This window comes from Oryzias latipes, chromosome 16, assembly GCF_053564925.1.
Source record: "Oryzias latipes strain Hd-rR chromosome 16, Olatipes_Hd-rR_3.1".
NCBI lineage: Eukaryota > Metazoa > Chordata > Actinopteri > Beloniformes > Adrianichthyidae > Oryzias > Oryzias latipes.
Window position 1 is genome coordinate 10014404 of NC_136252.1, and position 19014 is coordinate 10033417.

At 41.6% G+C, this 19014-nt stretch overlaps 1 protein-coding gene and 2 long non-coding RNA genes across 16 annotated transcripts in view; 1 reads left to right on the forward strand and 2 right to left on the reverse strand.

Annotated features, from left to right (window-relative positions):
* Positions 1–629: 629 nt before the first annotated feature.
* LOC144984462 (uncharacterized) lies at positions 630–2587 on the reverse strand. Its single transcript, XR_013648175.1, has 2 exons — positions 2450–2587; positions 630–2309 (listed from the first exon to the last, which is right to left on the reverse strand). It is a non-coding gene; the product is annotated as an uncharacterized LOC144984462 (long non-coding RNA).
* A 2925-nt stretch (positions 2588–5512) lies between these two features.
* Positions 5513–6046, forward strand: LOC110016764 (uncharacterized). The gene is made up of 3 exons (XR_002292112.3): positions 5513–5643; positions 5715–5826; positions 5911–6046. It is a non-coding gene; the product is annotated as an uncharacterized LOC110016764 (long non-coding RNA).
* An 8724-nt stretch (positions 6047–14770) lies between these two features.
* Positions 14771–19014, reverse strand: part of LOC101166577 (nucleoporin SEH1) — a 44132-nt gene continuing 39888 nt past the window's right edge. For all 14 annotated transcript variants that reach the window (XM_078933331.1, XM_078933328.1, XM_078933326.1 and 11 more), the window contains 4 exons: positions 17570–17676; positions 17277–17403; positions 17026–17084; positions 14771–15824 (listed from right to left, as the gene is read on the reverse strand). In XM_078933331.1, the coding sequence (XP_078789457.1) occupies positions 15692–15824; positions 17026–17084; positions 17277–17403; positions 17570–17676 (426 nt within the window). In that variant the 3' untranslated portion in view covers positions 14771–15691. The remainder of the gene's footprint in view (positions 15825–17025; positions 17085–17276; positions 17404–17569; positions 17677–19014) is intronic.

The window sequence follows — 19014 nt, forward strand, 5'->3', positions numbered from 1 at the left end:
GAGCACTGTCTAGTGGGTCTAGATGACCCAACTCCCAATGTTAAAGTGCCTTGGATAGCACAAGGGTTACGTCACATCACTACCATCTCACGACGACTCTGACGAAGACAAAGATGTCCGTCAAACATGTCAGGTATGTGAAAAAACACAACCGTGTCGGATAATAGAAGAACCAAGAAGTCAGTTAACAAAACAGACACTAGGAACTCTATCAAACTAATTCTGGATTCTATTTTTGCATTCTATCCCTCACATTTGCACTGAATCTATGATGAACATTACAGGCTCAAGTCAGCTTTTAAATGGAACAACTAGCAGAATCAGAGACTTAGAAAGACTTTTTCGCCCCACCGTATCTTTTTTTCCGCATTGCCCATTTTAAATAAATTGTAATGAATGGTGATGAATAAAGTATTTATTTGCAACAAATACCGCTGTATTAAATGTATGAAAATATATTTTTATTGAATGTTGGAAAAACCAAATTATGTTTTTAAGTCTAGAATGGCACTTAATAACTACATCTTTACCTTAAAAATTAGGATGTTGAACAAGTTCAAGAGATTCAAATGTTCAGTGCCACATTTGATGGTAACAGACATTAAAAATAACATTCATAAAATAGAAAATTTGGTCAAGGGATACCTTTTATTTGAAGATGCTCAATTTTTATAATACATTTTTATTTTTCTTGTTCCACAACGCTGGCAAGACAGACACTATTTTAGCTTCACCTTGATTACGACACATCTGTTTGGTTGACTGCAAATAAAAAAATCATTCTTGAAATTAAAAATAGATAAAAAAATAAATCTGCAAGAGCTGCATTTGTATCTCCATCTGCTGCAAGGCCGTGCATAGAAAACATTAAACCGTTGACTCCTTCATCACCTGCCCCTGTACCTGGGTTGACCGGCTGCTGTCTGTTCTAGAGGTTTGCACGACCACCTCAAGGGTTGTCATGAAAATGGACAATAAAATTGGTGTCTGATTAAATACTTTTTTGCCTTTTTTACTCATTTCCAACAATCCGGCTGGACGCGGGTTGACAAAATGTGCATTGTCACTGGTCTGTGATCTTGATATTTCCTGCGTTTGCCCACTTATAGACAGCTCCTGTTTACCCGTAAATACAGTTGTAACTAAGGCATGAGCAACTCTACTCTCTAAGCCTTTATGTAAGAGATTAGCATAGCTGTCATGTCCATCTCCCTAAACAGAAACAGTATGGACAAATGGAACAAATACCGGTATATGTGGAACATACACATCTCAACAGTTATTTTACCTGAAGCCTGCAAGCACAAGGAAATCAATAAAAAAAAGAAAACAGGTGATTTATGTTCTAATTTGTGTGTGTGTGTGTGTGTGTGTGTGTGTGTGTTTTCGTTCAGTTTTTTCAAAGAACTACAAAAGCAAACAACAAACAGGCTGCGCTCTAACCTCATCTGCTCTTGAAAACTATATTATCTGCAGTTAAAAGTAGAAAAGAAAATCTGTTTTGTTAATGTGCTCACGACATCACCAGTCTGTGTTGTTCTTCCCACTTACTTTATCCACAAACATTAGAGAACAAAGTGTTGGAAGTATTAAATATTGACCAGTATGTTAGTGAGTTTGTGAGTTACCCTCCAACCTCTTTCTGATGGTGTTGTAGTCCATTCTGGTCTGCTGCAGGTCTACAATCTTCTCCATTAAATCCACTGAAAACTTTTTTGGTCTTTTCATGTTGGAGAGTTTGACTGACAGACTGATTCTGTGGACAGGTGTCTTTTCTACAGGAGATTAGTTTACAGGTGTGCAATGTAAGAATGCATCAACCATTTGTATAGCAGTAGTATATAATTTGCTTTTTAAAAAGTAACTGAGAATTTAAAAAAGCAACTTCCTAGTTGTCCTAGAAGTACAGGGGGGTGCAGTACAGTGAAGGGGGGGGGGGGGGGGGGTAATATCAGCCAGTCCTTCTGTCATTTTCTTCAGCACCCCTTGTGTTAGTTAAGGAGTGTCTTCAGAGGCCTGCAGCAGGCCAGCGCCCCCCTGTGTTCAGGGAAGGAGATGTCGCCCTTGTCCTCTGTATGGCTGCATGGGTGAGTAACCTAAATGAAGAAGCTGGCTGCCCTCTGGCAGTGTTGGAGTGGATGAGGGGAGGGTTCTTCAGTGTATAAAACATTGTCGCTTCACTGAGGCTTCCTGCTTTGCTGGTAGTGTTTTAAAACCTTCTTTTTGTTCTTGCTTGTAGCATTTGGCAGCGTTTCTGCCGGTCTGAGCTCAGCATGAGCCACTGAAATGATGTCCTGCTGGCTCCACAGCTGAAAGAAAAGAGAGAAACAGACAAATGAGTGAAGAACTCCAGAAAATACCAAAGACAGCATGGAGACTAATACACATGAGCAAAACATGGGAGGGGCCAACTGGATGCCACAAAGGTGTTTAAAGACAACACACCCACCTTTTCACGCAGCAGTGGATGTGCCACACTGTTTGTCTGAGTCCATGGTGGGTGGCTGGCTGGGAGCCCCCTCTCAGCTCCTCTCACCCACCCGGTTCTTCCATGAAAGGAAGGTTTTTCTAAGAGCCAAGCGCCGCCCGTGACCTTGTTTCACAGAGCGGGGGGGGGGGGGGGGGGGGCCTCATGTCAGCGTACCTGTTTGAAGTCTGCCTGAAAAACAGGGCTGAAGGAGGCCACAGCTGAGGAAACAAAGAAACTTTATTTACATTTCAAAAGTATCAAGGCTTTTCCTGCAACTGGGAAAGGAAGAAATCCAAAACAGTGATGTAGAGAGAGGAAGAGGAGGTGTAGAGTGCAGAAAAACCTGCAGCAGCTGAAGAAGAAAAGCAAAGCTACTTATTGTATTAAGGTGCAAAAAGAGGCACAACACAAAAAAGGACAGAAATGTGAAGGAGAAACTAAAACATAAAGGACCTAGCAATACAAAATGCAACAAAATAAGAATTCCATGACTGGAAAGAATATTATCTGATAAAGAAGTTGAATTTGAACACAAATTTAGTAGAAGTAGATTTCCCATAGAAAAACAGATTCAAAGAAAATGAGTCTGTAGTGATACATAAACAAGTCTGAGTGTTCTCATCCAGCCTCGCTCATCATGAATATGTGCAACAGCAGGCTGACGAGTGGAGAAGAAAACATGAGGACCGGGAATACTCCGCTTACAACAAGCCTTCAGATGACTCATCGTTTTGTCCTCTGGTGACTAAGCAAAGCCAGTGTCCATCTTTATCCAACACCCACACACACACACACACCCACACACACATACAGAGGACAAATGAACAGACTGTGCACTCATATGTCTGTATGCATGTCTGTGCGTGCATGTGTCGGTGTGCTCATGTGTGTGTGTGTGTGTGTGTGTGTGTGTGTGTGTGTTTGTTTTATTAGGGATCTCCCATTAACTTTCAACAAGGTGGTTGCTGTTCTTTATGTTTTTAAATTAGGTTTTATTTTACAAAAATATACTGAAAAGATTTGAAAAAAAAATCATAAATTTAGTACAGAACATACAAATATTCACATTAATGTTCATTTGCTGTCAAATAATTCCTGTTTCTATTTAAAAGGAGCAACAGTCTTTATTTGCTGCACAAGTTATTGCATTTTAATAGCTTTTTAAAGCTGTGCAGGTTAGGTTGGTATTTCAACATATCGTGCATTTTGTGCATTTTGTGGTATGTGCCACAGAATGCACAAATATTTTATTAACCTGCTACACTCTTTGTTTCCCAAGTTTCTCTTGGGATTTAGATCCTGAATGAATGAAACAAAACAATATTCCTTATTTTGTTCGTTTTGGAGTTGCTCCATCTACTGTAAGTGCAGACAAATGTCACATTTGAAGCAACAAATTTGTCTCATAATCAAAAAACAGATGAAGAAGATAGAAAACTCTATCAACTAAAAACTATGATAGCATTTCTATGAACTATGATTTGTTATGATAATATGATTCAAACTAACAAACTCATAGACTTTGAATAAATGAAAATATAGATTTCATCACCTGTTATTTTGTTCATGAGGTTTTGTCAGTAAGTTATGTTCGCCTCACCATAGAAGGAAGTAGGTGGGCTGCCTTAAAGAAGAGATCTTTACTGCCACTTACAAACATACAGGACCACTGGTAACCTCAGTCTGGGGCTACATGCAAGATCTCACAAAGTAATAAAGACTACCATCAATTACACACTATGTCAACAGGGACTCAAATCCTGCAGGTAGACCAGTGCTTCAGCCAGTGCATGTCTGAAGTTTGCTAGAGACCAACTGGATGATCCAGAAGAGGATTGGAATATGGTCAGATGAAACCAAAAACAAAGCTTGCATCCAAAGAACACCATACCTACTGTAAAGCATGGGGGTGGAAACATCATGCTTTGGAGCTGCTTTTCTGCAAAGGGGTCAGAACGACTGATCCGTACTAAGGAAAGGATGAAACCATGAATCGTTCGATTCAGGGCAAAAACTTCCTTCCATCAGTTAGAACATTGAAGATGAAACATGACTGGATCTTCCAGCATGACAATGATCCAAACACACTGTCGGGGTAACGAAGGAGTGGCTTCATTAGAAGCATTTAGGTTCTGGAGTGGCCTAAGCCAGTCTTCAGATCTCAACCCTGAAGAAAATCTCTGGAAAGAGTTAAAAGTTTGTGTTTTTCAGCAACAGAATATTTCAGCTCCAGGGGAGATCTGCACAGAAAACGTTTGACCTCTGTAGTTACCAACCAGGGTTACAGTACAAAGCACTGAGGGGAACCTTTGCTACTGATCAAATACCTATTTTCTGCTCAATTTCACAAATACATTCTTTAAGAATTAAGTTCCAGAATTTTTGTCTGCCACAGTAGAAGTGTTTCTATGATGAACAGTCCGGGCCTCTGTCATCTTTTTAGGTGGAGGAACTTGCACATTTGGCAGCTGACTAAATACTTTTTTATGAGCTATTTTCAATGTAATGTGTATGTGTTTGTGTGCGCCTTCATTTGTGAGTGTTTGTGCATGTTTTGTGTGTGTGTGTGTGTGTGTGTGTATTTTTCTGGTGTAGTGACATCTAACTGCCATGTCAGCAAATCTGAATTTAATCGATAATCTCTGCTAGTTCAAAAGAATGTTCCAAAACTCAAGGTTTTCAGGGGAGTGCTGACTGAGGCAACATGCGTCTGAAACAAACTACAGTCATTTGTTTCTTTCCTAAAATATTCAGCTGAAATTTCTATGATGTGGGACAAAAAAAGAGACAATATTGTTTAACAAGTCAGACAAATTTAGTGCTTACCGGTACTTTAAGATATTGGCTTTTCAGCTGAGCAGGACTGACCTGCAAGAGAAACCATCTCAGACTACACTGTTACCAAAGCTTTGCTACAGCAAGCACATTGCTATGTGCAAATCCTCAGTGGCTTATCAGGTGGGTAGCAGAAAGATCCAATGTTTAAGAGTTTTTCTGCTGACTGTGTAAAAATAAGTGCAGCCTGACCTCCCCATGTGTCTGCGTCTGCGCTGGGACAGAAACTGGGACAGAAAGTCTTTGTCTGCTCTCTGGGGACAGAAAGCTTGGTACTTCTGTTCATTAAGGGACAACCCTTTTCTCTTTTCAAGTCAACGCATAGCATCAATGCGCAGGTAACAATATTTATAGTTCAATCTTTTAATCATACTTGAAATCATACTGATTACTGTTCCCCACTATCTAGGTAATATGTGATGCCACACACCTCATCACAAACATTGAAGCCAAATGGCCAGGATCTGTTCATGATGCCAGAATTTTTAGGGAGTCATCCTTTTGCCCCAAATTTCACCAAGGTATAATTTGCCTTACTTTTTTCTTTTTATACAATGGTAAGTATTTAATGTTAAATAACTTAGACACCTTAACTGCCATTATAGGACACTTCAATGTATACTTGCTGGGGGACAGGGGCTATCCTTGTCTGCCATATCTGATGACCCTCTACCCTGAACCTCAGCCTGGACCACAGGCACAATTCAACCGGGCCCACAGCAGAACCCGGGTCAGGGTGGAGATGACTATCGGCATCCTGAAGGCAAGATTTCAGTGCCTACGCGGGCTCAGGGTCAGGCCAGAGAGGGCATGTGACATCACAGCTGCATGTGTTGTTCTTCACAACATCTCCAAATTGAGAGAGGAGAGGGCCCCGCCATCAAGTGGATGCCCCATTGAACCCAGCTGACCAAAGAGATGGCAGGGTGGTACAGGGCATGATTATTTAAAATTATGTCTAATAAAAATCAAGACTCAAAGGCTGATTGTTCTTTCTTTCTTTCTTTATTTGCTGTAATAAAAAAGTGAATGTATTGCTTTAGACTGCATTCAACAAATAACAGATTAAATGTTCACATACTGTTTCTCACCTTAAGCTGGTGCTCCAGCAATTCTATTTCAAGGCTGTTCTTTTTGGCATTAAGTTGTATAAGGTCCATCTCAAGGTCACATTTTCTAGTTTGTCTTAGAAGATGGACTCGGACAACACCACCGTCTCCGGTGGAAATCAGACAGCACACAGGGATGAGGTCCACAAGCTGGTGGGGTGGTGTGAAGACAACAACTTGGTGCTCAACATCTCCAAGCCCAAAGAACTAATTATTGAGTTCAGGAGGAAGAAGTCCAACCTTCAGCCCATCTACATCAATGGGGAATGTGTGGAGAGGGTGCCCAGCAGCAAGTTCTTAGGAGTGCACATACAGTAGATGCAGACCTCCGGTGGAGCTCCAACACCTCAAAGGTTGTGAAGAAGCCCCAACATCGTCTCCACTTTCTGAGGATTCTCGGGAAGACCCATCTAAAGAGGGAGCTGCTGACCGTCTTTAACCGCTGCTCCATTGAAAGTGTGCTGCTGACATATTGCATCTCTGCGTGGTTCTCCAGCTGCAGCACAGCACACAAAAAGGAACTGCAGAGGGTCATTAACACCGCCTAAAAAAAAATCATTGGCCATCCCCTTCCCTCCCTGAAAGATCTCTGCAACACCCACTGTCTAAAGAGGGAAGCATCTTGCAGCATCTTGAGGAACTGCACACACCCAGGACACCGGGTGTTTGAGCAGCTGCCCTCTGGCAGGAGATTCAGAGTGCTGAGAGCACAGACAAATAGACCAACGGACAGTTTTTACAACCGTGCATTAACGTTATTTAACGCAAAACATTAACACCAGGTCATTTGTAAACATTTAAAACTAGTTACCCCCCCCCCCTTATTTATTTCTTTTTTTCCTCTAATTGCACTGATGTGGGACAGTGTCCCAATACTTGGTGTGCAATGACAATAAAGACTGATCTCATCTTATCTTTATACAGCTTTCTGGGAGGCAACTACAAAGACAGAGTAATTCCACATAATTGGAATCAGAAGACCAAATATTAACATGAGAACTGGTGGCTGTAGAAATGTTCTTACACTGCCAAATTCATGGTGGAGGTACACTGACCCTCATCTGCATTTACATGCCCAGCAATATTCTGGTAAACGCAATGACAAAATTGATCTCACTTAAAAAATAAAAAGAGGGGGGTCTTCATATACCTCGATGGGTCTCGCTTTGTCAAATTCTGTTACAGAAGCAGTGGTGTCGTCATCTTCATCCTGCAGTGTAAATATGTCAAGATGCTTGATCTACCAAACAGAAAACTAGAGATCTAAAGACAATAATCACTTACAAATAGGACAATCATGTGTGGTGATGCAGGAGCCTCCAGTAATACAAACTGACCATCAGCATCTGCAATACAGTAAAACCATTAAGATACTCAATGTATATTCTCAAACAAACACTTAATACAGGAAAATCAGCATACAGTATACATCATATGCAGTAATATAAACTCAAATATAAAATAAAAATGCATGACATATAATAAACTCATATGAAATATAATATAGAATCAAAATTCATGACACACTGAAGTAATGGCTGTAAAATGCATTCCAAATGCTTTATTTAAATGGTATTTAATCCGACCCTAAACTGAATTGTCTAAGTGTTAAAATGGCATTCTATGAAAAAAAAAAACTATAATTTTACCTTTAATGAATATACACAAATAAGTAACTTTGATTTTTTTGACTCACCATTCTCTATAAAGTAGACATTTTTTTCCCCATGGATGGCCTTTTTAATGTGAAAAGGGATTTTCCAAAACCAAAAAAATCAGCCTTAAACAGGTCGGTCCATGAAAATATGTCTGACATCTGATGAAGGACAGACATGGCTTAAAAAGGTTGGGAACTGCTGATATTTGGAACAGAGGGCACGGTAGCATTGTGAATATACATTATTGTAAAGACACATGAAATACATGGCTTTACATTAAAAAAATCGTTTTAATTTTGGTGCTGTATCTTGTATCTTATGCCCATGATGATGTACGTATGGTGTCAATTACAAACACTTAAAAGCCCGTCCTGAAATCCCAACTAACTTGGAAGTGGCACTCCCATCAGATTGTTTTAGTGGGACTATCTTTAAAGGTGGATAAAAGGGACCAATCAGGCAGTTTTGCTTAGCCTCAGTGTCCCTTTGGAAATGTCACAGCAGAAACAAACAGGATTTTATTTTGAAAATCCCAACCGCTCTTATTTTTCTTGGTCTTAGCTTCCTTTTTTCACATACAAAATGTTCTTTCTGCTTCATCGTGATAAAGCGAGTCGTCTAAACTGCCTCATTAACACAAACATCCACTGACTGATTCCTTTTTGGGGCTGCTTGCATTGTTATTTTCTCACAACTGAGAACTCCAAGTACATGGCAGCTGTGGATCAGGGCTGTGCTGCTATTTAACAGTGCCTAAAGACACCAGCCAGCTTGTGTGTTGTCCTGCACATTTTTTAAGCATAAAGTCGGTTTTAGGAGAAAAGCATGACATCTATAACACAACTGTTTATTGCAGGATGACTTGAAGGGTGCATTCAGACTGGACACTCGCTTAAATTGTACCAGTCTGTTTCCTGAAACACGGACTCTGGTTCCCCTCCGTTTTCCTCGTTTTTCCTTGGGAAACTCGTTTGGTTTGTGTGAGGATTGTGATATGGTTGTGGAGCTCCAGCCTTCCCAGCTTTTTAGGTAGGCAGAACTGCAGCAGCAGGAGGGAGCGTGGCTCCAGGACAAACACCAAACCAAGTGGGTTGATGTGTAATTTTAAGATGATGTTTGTCTGAGGTTCATGTTACAAAATAATTGTAATTTCTAAATAAGTGGCAAGCAGCATTACACTAAGCAGAACTGACCAGCATCATACTTCCAATTCAAGTGTTTAATCATTTCATTTTTGATCCAAAATAAATGGATTTAAGCTCCAATGGGCTGGATTTAGCTGTTTCACTGGAGCGCCCTCTGGTGGCAACAACAGCTGTGTGGCAAAGGTTAATTTTTAAGATCCAAACTAAAGGCTAACAGCTTTAGTGGACTCTGTCCCCTGGAGCGTTTTTCAGAATTATTGCAGCTGAATAATCCCCATAGAAAGACTGCTCATCATTTGCTACATTCAAAGTTCAATAAGCCAACATTGTATGCCATGTATTTGTAAACCATGACAAGTGTTACATTTACAGTTTTCCTTCTCTACAGTTTGTAACTAAAATAACTCGTCGTGTTTATGAATGCTAAAGTTAGTTAAATCCTTTTGGGTTGTTGTTTGAAGGTGACTTTATGCTGCGGCTGATTTTACAGAGTATTTATCCTGAGAGTTGGATGGAATAAACAACAAACCTCTCAGCATTTTTCTAATTCTGTCCCATTCTCTCAATGAGAAAAATTTTTGTTTAAAAAAAAAAAAAAAAAAAGAACTCAAATTTTGCCACATTCTTATAAAGTGAGAAGCAGCGGCAGTCTATGTACAGATGTATAGATATATAGACATAGATTAGGGGGAAAAAAGAGGAATTTACACCAGTGTTTTCGTGTTTATTGTTAATAGAAAAGTAGAAAAAGGACACCAAAGTCCCAATGACAGAAACACGTTTGACTCGGCTTTTCTAGCAATTTAATTTCCAGTAAATCTGCTGCAGCAGGAGGATCTTATCTAACAAACTTATTTGGGTGTATTTTACTTTGAAAGGACTTTATATGTGCTGCTGTAAAAGTAAAATAAGTATTGGTTGTTAAATATATATTAAAAAGAAGACTCTATGTTTTAATTATTGTTAATATTTTAAAGCTTAAATTTATAAATGAATGGATAAACGGCCACAGAAATACATATAAATTGTGTTTTCCTAACAGGGAAGTTGGACCTTGGGGTTCTTTGAGGTCCCAAATGACTTTCAGATAGCCGCAGAAACCCATTGACGACTTGTTCAGGTTGTACCTCGCCTTTGCCCAACAGTAGCCGGGTTTACCCGACAGGGCGCGGCCTCCCGCTCCGTCCCCAAGATGGGGATCTAGTACGGGTGGGGATGGTTGCTCTGGGGCACCCAACAAAGAGAGAAATAAAACGACACATGAATGAAACCCACAGTGTCAATAGACACCGACGTGGAAACCTGGCTTGATGCTGATGTGAGGAGGTGATATTTTGGGGAACTGTCCACGCCAGCGACCAGCCTAAGCAGCCAGACCTGGAATATCCCACTGCAGTGACCCTGTTCCACGAGAATGGTTAACCAATGTGTGGAGGATCCTCCTGAGGAGAAAACGGGAGCTTAAACAGAATCTAAAAAGAGTAAAATATAGAAAACGTTAAAGCAGATGTAACAAAAAATCCAATAAATAAATACATCTTAAAGGAAGATAAAAACAGAGTCACAAAATCAACAGACCACGGAAGAAGTATAAAGAGATCCGATTATTTAAATATCATATAAGTATATTCCTAAATGTCAGCTAAAAGCCAGATTAAGAGGGTCTTAATAATACCTTTTTTTAAAACAGCGTCTCTTTCAAGCTTCATTTTCACTGTGGAGAATCTTCTGGATTAAGTCAAAAACTTTCTGTGTAAATACGTCTGTGCAAAGGATTCATAATAAAAGAGTCAGGACATTTTCTTGTACTTTTGCATATCCTGTAAATTTATAGAAAAAATCTACACTGTACTGAGAGGGGCTGTGTGATCAAAGTCTACAGATTTATGATGCAGAAACAGAAGAGGGACCTGCATTTGCTCCCAGAGCGTTCACATGTCACGTCTGCAGAACTCAAAGATCTCTGCAGCCTTTGCATTGCTCCTCAAATACAAAACACATCCATTTATAAGAAGCACCACGAGTCTGGGTACGCCAGAATCCAGAAGAGTCACTTTTCCATTTGACTTCCCTCAGGTCAGTAACAAACGCCGCAGTACAGTGCCTCTGGAGGGAAGATGAGGGTGAGATGTGGTGAGGGCGGGAGACAGGAGGGAGGATGACTCGCTGCTGCAATGCAGCAGAGAGCCCCAATGTTACAAGTTTGGGTTGCTCTGTGCAGCTGTCTGGTGTGAGCATAGTCTAACTGAGGTTTTCTCTGAAGGATATCTCTTCTGAGCCTGTGGGAAAAGAAGACGGCGAGTCTTTTCTCCTTAAAGAATGAAAAGCGGCAGCTTTTTTGCTCCTGATTTAGGGCTATTGCTGGTGTCTTGAGGGCAAACAGCATCATCTGTTCATTTAAATTTCAGCGACGTCAGCAGAATCCCTTTTTTTTGCACAGAGGACGTCCTCATGTGACAGAGAATTGGTAGATTAACCATGAAAGTGTTTCTAACAGCACGGTTGCTGTTCAAACTGCCTCAATTCAGAAATGTCAACTAAAAAATGTAAGCCTCCTGTTCCGGACCAAAGGACTTTTCCAGTCTGAATATACTCTTAGGTGGAAAGTTCCTTTGCTTTCAGCGTAATTAACCTTCTATCGTCCTCTCACTATAGGTGAGCCACATTCAAAGGTTGCCTGAGTTTTGGCAGCATGAGATGCAGAGCTGTAATTAAATGAACATTTTGCTTTTGTTCAGTTTAACTGATAACTTGATTGAATGGAATGAAAAAAGTGATTGGCAGCTCTTCTGTTCACTTTTATTTTAAGTAACTCTGCAGCAAAGTGTTTTTCATGAGCAACTAAAACCTGTTTGTAAGTTATTTACGATCAACAACAGTCTTCGTCTTAAAGCCAGGATAATAAAAATAATAATAATACATTTTATTTAAAAGCACCATTCAAGGAACCCAAGGACACTGCACAAAACAAAGGTCAAACAGAATCATTAATCACCCCACCCAGTGGGAATCACCCCACCCTTACATTGACGTGTTCTTCCTACCATGACAAAGGTGGATAAAGCTCTCCTCCCTTCAGCTCCACCCTCATCTTTACCAGACTGTCCTAAACTTTCTGGCCTAAAATCCTAATTCAATCATCAGCTTCATGGAAGTCACGCCCAATACAATGTCACGAAGTCACAGGTCATGTCTGAGCTCCGCTCTACAGAGAGGCTCCATTTCTTAGCAGTTTCTTGCTAAGTGGTGAGTTCAGACAGAGTTCACTCCACTTCAGGATGTTCTGACGTTGTTGCCGACGGCCTGCATCAATAATGCAGAAACCAGAGCGTGTTTGCATTGCAGCTTTTAGCCAACGGTTTGCTGTAGAACATGGGAGAAAAAACAAAGACACACTCACACTTGGGTTAACACAGAGACACAAACATATGCAGACACAAACACAGAGATTCATGTAACCACTTCATTGAATTGCCACACAAGAGTAGGAGAGGCCTGCTAAGGAAGCAGCTGCACTAGAAACGCATGCCGTGGTCATGATGGAAAAGTGTTTGTGAACTGAAGAATCCCAATCGCACACAAGCATCTTTCATTTGGATGAAGTGACAGGAGGGAGACGCTCACAGTGGCATCCTAAACGAGAGAATGCAGAGCTTCAGTGAATTATTGAACAGATGCTTAAGTGAATGAATCTGATGAAGGTACACCAAAACATTGACTAAACAGTTTGATAAAACCGTTTAAGTACACATAAATATAGCTCATTTCAGTTTAACTAAGGTTGAGTCCTGTTTTATTTCATAGGCAGTGTACAGTCAGCAAAAACTTTGAGAATGACACAAGTATTAGTTTTCACTAAGTTTGCTGCTAAACTGCTTTTAGATCTTTGTTTCAGTTGTTTCTGGGATGTACTGAAATATAATTACAAGCACTTCATACGTTTCAAAGGCTTTTATCGAAAATTACATGACATTTTTGCAAAGAGTCTGTCTTTGCAGTGTCGGCCCTTCTTTTTCAGGACCTCTGCAATTTGACTGGGGTATTCTGTCAATCAACTTCTGGACCAGTCCTGACTGATAGCAAACTATTCTTTCAGAATCACTTCTTGGAGTTTGTCAGAATTAGTGGGTTTTTGTTTGTCCACCCGCCTCTTGAAGATTGACCACAAGTTCTCAATGGGATGAAGATCTGGGGAGTTTCAAGGCCATGGACCCAAAATGTCAACGTTTTGGTCTCAGAGCCATTTAGTTATCACTTTTGCCTGATGGCACGGTGCTCCCTCCTGCTGGAAACTGCATTGTAGGGAAAGGAAACTGACCTTCTCTCCCCTTCTCTGAGGTCTGCCAGAACCATCAGTGATTTTAAGTCACTTTTAAAAAATCCTCTTTTTAGCCAGGCTTTTAACTCAAGTGAGCAGATTTAGTGAGTCAGCTTGTTAATTTTATTCTTTTACTGTTTAATTGCTCTTATTGGTTTATTACTTTTATTGTTTCTTTATTGTATCATATTCTTTCTCATTTTATGTTAAGCACTTTGTTTGCTTCTGCTTAAAAAGTGCTATACAAATAGATTGATTGTCACAAAAGTGTTGTTCGCTTGTTGGAAGAAGTTGTTGTTGGAGGGTGTTTTGGTACCATTCTTTGTTCATGACTGTGTTTTGGGGCAAACTTGTGAGTGACCCCACTCCCTTAGATGAGAAGCATCCCCACACACTGAGGAGGCTTTACTGTTGGCATGACACAGGACTGACGGTAGCGCTCACCTGTCCTTCTCAGGACAAGCCTTCTTCCAGACGCCCCAAACGAAGGCTTCATCAGAGGACATGACCGTGCCCCAGTCCACAGCGGTCCATTCACCAAACGTCTTGCAGAGGATGAATCTGTCCATGATGTGTTTTTTTCAACAGAAGTGGTTTCTTTGCTGCTCTTCATGACATCAGGCCATCTTCCAAAAGTCTTGGCCTCACTGCGTTTGCAGATGCGCTCACACCTGCCTGCTGCCACTCCTGAGCAAGCCCTGCATTGGTGCCACTCCGATTCCACAGCTGAATCTTGTTTAGCAGACGCTCCTGGCGCTTGCTGGACTTTCTTGGAAGTCCTGAATTAAGAAGTGAACCTCTTTCCTTGAAGTTCTTGATCCTATAAACAGTTGATTTGGGTGCAACCTTAGTAGCCCCAATATCCTTGCCTGTGAAGCCATTTTTATGCAACGCAATGATGGCTGCACGTGTTTCTTGGTAAACAATGGAAGAGCATGTGCAGGCGCTAGCATCAAGACCAAAGAGCTTTATGGAAGGTAGCCGGTGTTAAAGAGGATGCAGAAGACAGATGACAGATGGAGGAAGCTGATTCGCTGTGGCAGAGGTCAAAGCCCAAAGGAAGAGAAGATTTTGACAACATGGATGTTAATGTACAAAAAAAAAAATACTGGGATTTTCTACAAGTTTAGACTTTTCATGGTCTTGTAGAAAATTGACAAGATCCATCAGTCAAATGTACTTAAATGATCTTTGAACAAATCTTTGAGTGTTAAATCCACTGAAAACAAAAACGATTTCTAACAAACAACTGGAACTTTATTGGTTTAAGTCAAAATTTGAACACATCTCCCTTTAAATTAAATCTCCAGTAAATGTGGGTTAAAAACATTATTTATAAAGTGTACATAAACAGTTTATATAGTAGTGTGAATTATAATTCCACAGCAGCAGAGCTTCCATATTTACAACCAGACCTACACAGTGTTCAGGCTGAGCTGGGATGGATCCTGCTTCCTCCTCTCAGTGCAGCTTTACAAAACGCTGCAGGAGGGTTTCAAACTCCTGCACATCGTCGACTGCTTGTCCTCAAAGTGGGAAACTGCTACATGAAGCTCCGCTCCTGGAGCAGTGACCAGTCCATTTTACCATGGCAACCAAAGCGGAAAGCTGCGTAACAGTCATTCAGGATCCTGATGCTGCTGCCAGATGCTGGATGACTGCATGAAACCCAACGGGCGGTTAAGCAGAGCATCGGAGGTCGGGGGGGGGTTAACAGATGGTGCCAGCAAAAGCTTCTGTGCAGGAGGACTCGTCTTGATGGGGAGTCATCTCCATGGAAACGGGGACACCACAGAGGATTAAAGAACCTTGCAGACCAGGAACCAGTTTAGGTAACTTTTTTTTTTTTTTTTAAAAACAAGCAGATTTTTCTAAATCAAGAAAAACAACGGCATTCCAGTGTGATTCCACAGCTGAAGCTGAACTAATGCTGCTGTGTGACCTGAAGTCCATTAGCACTGAGACTGAAGCAAACTAGGAACAAGTCAGACTGAACTCCTCCGGCTTCCATAGGACGTCTGAAGGCACCTTGCCTCTCCAGAGGCGCGTGAGGAAAAACCTCGGTCCAGGTCCGGGTTCTGCAGCAGAAGCATCAACAGCAGCACCTGAACCAGCTGGGCGTGGCGACAGAGGATGACAGATGCAGGCTGGAGAAGTCAAGGGAGCGCCTGACCAGCCAGCTGAATAACCAGACTTCCACTGGTTTGAGACTGGATGAGAAGCACCGCTGTGTGGCGGCCGCTGGCGCGGGGCTTGAACTGGACGGGAAGTTTCAGGTAATGCTGATCTCTGGTTATGGAGGAAGAAGAACCACATCGTTCCATGAAAACACAAACACTAAATGACCTAAATGTCAGAACCATGTAGTCTAAAGCTGCGTTCACACTGAATCCCATTCACGCTATGGGGCGTCCAGTTTCAAAGTTAAGTTAATGTACAGATGCCATCAGAGGTCCTGTGGCGAGATTAGAGAGCGAGACGCTGTGCGGCGATCTAGCAGCAGAGCGTTTTTGGAGTTTCCAGAATTTGTGTCACATCAACCAATCAGAGACTCTGCTTTGTCCAGTGACATGTTCAATGATGCAATCAGTTGGTGGAGTCCAAAACCAACATGGAGAGAATCTGATCGTTCTCATTATGAACTTCATGATATTTTTCTTATTTGCATCGAGACAATAATAAAACTTTGTCATGTTATTCTTATTTTCATTTTTCCTCCTCAGACTAATGCAGGACAGGAAGTCATCAAACTGGGTCACAGCGCTGACAGCGGCCGCCATGCAGACGCAGTTCCCACAGGTCATGGTGAAGCTCACCGTCCTGGGACAGTCTCTGAATGATGTCATGAACCCAGACATGGTGACGGGTTTACCAATGATTTGGAAGAACTCTTTCAAATAAAATCAACCTGATCTCTCAACATCATCTGTGTCTACCGTGATATAGTGATGAGCCTAAAGAAAACGTACACACCAGCTCCTCTCACACGGAGCTTCAAGTTTTTCAACACGTTTTTTGGGAGAGAGTCCAGCAGCAAATTTAAAGTGCCTCAAAAAATCCGTTAGACACAAAGTTGTGCAAATCAGTGTTTGGTGTGAACACAGTGCAAGATGAATGTACATGCACATCAACACGACTGAAACAAACACTATTGCAGATATTTCTGCAGGATCCATGAAGAACTAAACCCTGCTGAAATAACTTTTTAAATCTATTTTTTCAAGTGCCAATGGTAAATTATGACCATGTATATGGATGTAGTTTACTCTGAAAAGCTAATGAAAAGCATGATATAGGCCATTTAAAATGATGCTGGGCCCCGCTGCATTCATGAAGCTGACCCACAGAGAGCATTCACAGAGAAATGCCTGCTTTACACCACCAATGAAAACAAAGTGGGCGGGGTAAAGATGATCAAAGCTCTCACTGATGCAGCATCACCTAATCCCAGTGGAAATGTTTCTCTAGGAACCCTGACGATGGGACTCACCTTAGAGAGTATCTGGAATGCTTGATGTGAAAGGGCTCCCTCGGTTTGACGAAATTCAGCTGCAAGTCAATTAGAAAAGTCAAACATGAAAATTCGGAAGTACACAAAACTCGCACACGACTGTGGAGCGGAACGTAAGGCCAGCCAGCTGTCATCTGCACAACCAGCCAACATTTATTTACAGTCCATACAGCTTCACAGGGAAGTTAGGGAAGTACTTCTTACTCTAGGGAGAACGGGAAAGGCCCTACCTCGTGTGTTTCAGGTGAGTTGTTGCGTACGTTGACCTTCAGTGTGCTGGACCCGCCCACCCGCGTGTCTGGAAAAGTGTACAGCTCCTGTGGGGAATACACTCCTCTCCGCAGCGCGTCCTCCGGGCTGAAATTCACACCAAGCTTTACTTTTTCCTTCAAAAGACATCTACTTTCTTCAATAGGAATAAAAAAATCCATAAAAAAGCGTAAGGGATGACTGAGGGAATGCTGCAAAAGAAAAGAGCATCTTTCAGAGCGTCTGCCTTTGATGGTCTGCCTCCTGGACTCACCTGCTCCTGCAGGCTTCAGGTCTTTTCCTGCTCTTCACTGCGGCGTCCGTCTTCACCAGAGAACAGTCTCCTTCCTGTGGGCCTTCCCCGCCACCAAGCTTCACTCCCTGAAGAGACATGCGTCAGAAACATGCAGCTGTCAGGACAAGCATTGTTGACATTTCACACAGCAGGTGAGCTTTGACTTCATTCTGGTGAGAAGACCTGAGCTGCATTCACACAGAACGCCATTGGCACGTCAATGGTCCTATCGGAGCGCAATTAGAGCGTCAGGCGCAGCTCGTCAGTCTGGAAGCAGTGCGTTTCAGGCAGCATGGGAGAAATTTTGACGCAACAACTTTAGCTCAGCGTTGGCCTGTGCCGTGTTGATGATGTCATCAACGGGAGGAGTCCCAAACCAACATGGAGGAGAATCTGACCGTTTTCCTCCTGAACGTTTTTGTATTTTTCTTATTTGCATGGAGGCAATAATAAGATCCTCTAATTTTATTTTTTCCCCCTCAGACAGCTGGTCATCATACTGGGTCAGAGAGAGACTGAAGTACCGCTGAAAGTGCCGTCATTCAAATTCAGCTCCTGCAGTAGATGGTGAAGCTCACCGTCCTGGGACAGTCTCTGCATGATGTCATGAACCCAGACATGGAGACGGGTTTACCAACGCTTTGGTAGAACTCTTCAAAACAAATCAACCTGATCTCCACATTTCATCCGGGTCTGCCATGCATCGACTAATGAAATGTATAGTTAATCCTTCCGTGTATTGATGAGGCTAAAACGTTTGACAGTAGCTCCTCCCACACATGACAGGAGCGTCGGGTTTATAAGTTCAGGCGCAAATTTTAAAACACATTAAAACAGAGGCTGCGGACACAAATTTGACGTGTGAATAGTGTTTAGTGTGAATGCAGACCGACAGGATCATTGTCCAATCCTGAAAAGGTGCTCGGCTTCAAGTCCTATTCAGTTGTCTGCCCCTGAAGGCAACACCAGACTCCTTCAGAAGTTCTGACTTTAATGGAGCTCGTCTTCCAGAGCCAACGTGGTGTTAGACTGGACCTGTCAGCATCCGCTGGAGTTTAGACAAACTGAATGGTTGAGGAAATACCTGACGGTTTGCAAAATGTCCCAAACAGTTTCAGCACAGGCTCCTGACTACAGTACCCATAATGCCTCAATAATCCATCAAGCCGTGTGGCTTAGTACTTTACCAAAGTCCAAGATTTTGATCGATTTTTAAGCAAAGTATGCCACAAAAAATTATTTAAAGGGCAACAAGTAAAATGTAAAAAATTCGTCCGTAAAATAAACCTCGTCGTTTTTTTAAATCACTGGTGACTTCTGTCAATAATTAAAAACGTTCATATTCAAGAAAAAAAATTATATTTTTATCCAAGCAAACAGACAAATAATATTTTATTTAGAGTTATATCAAGAATAACATAAAT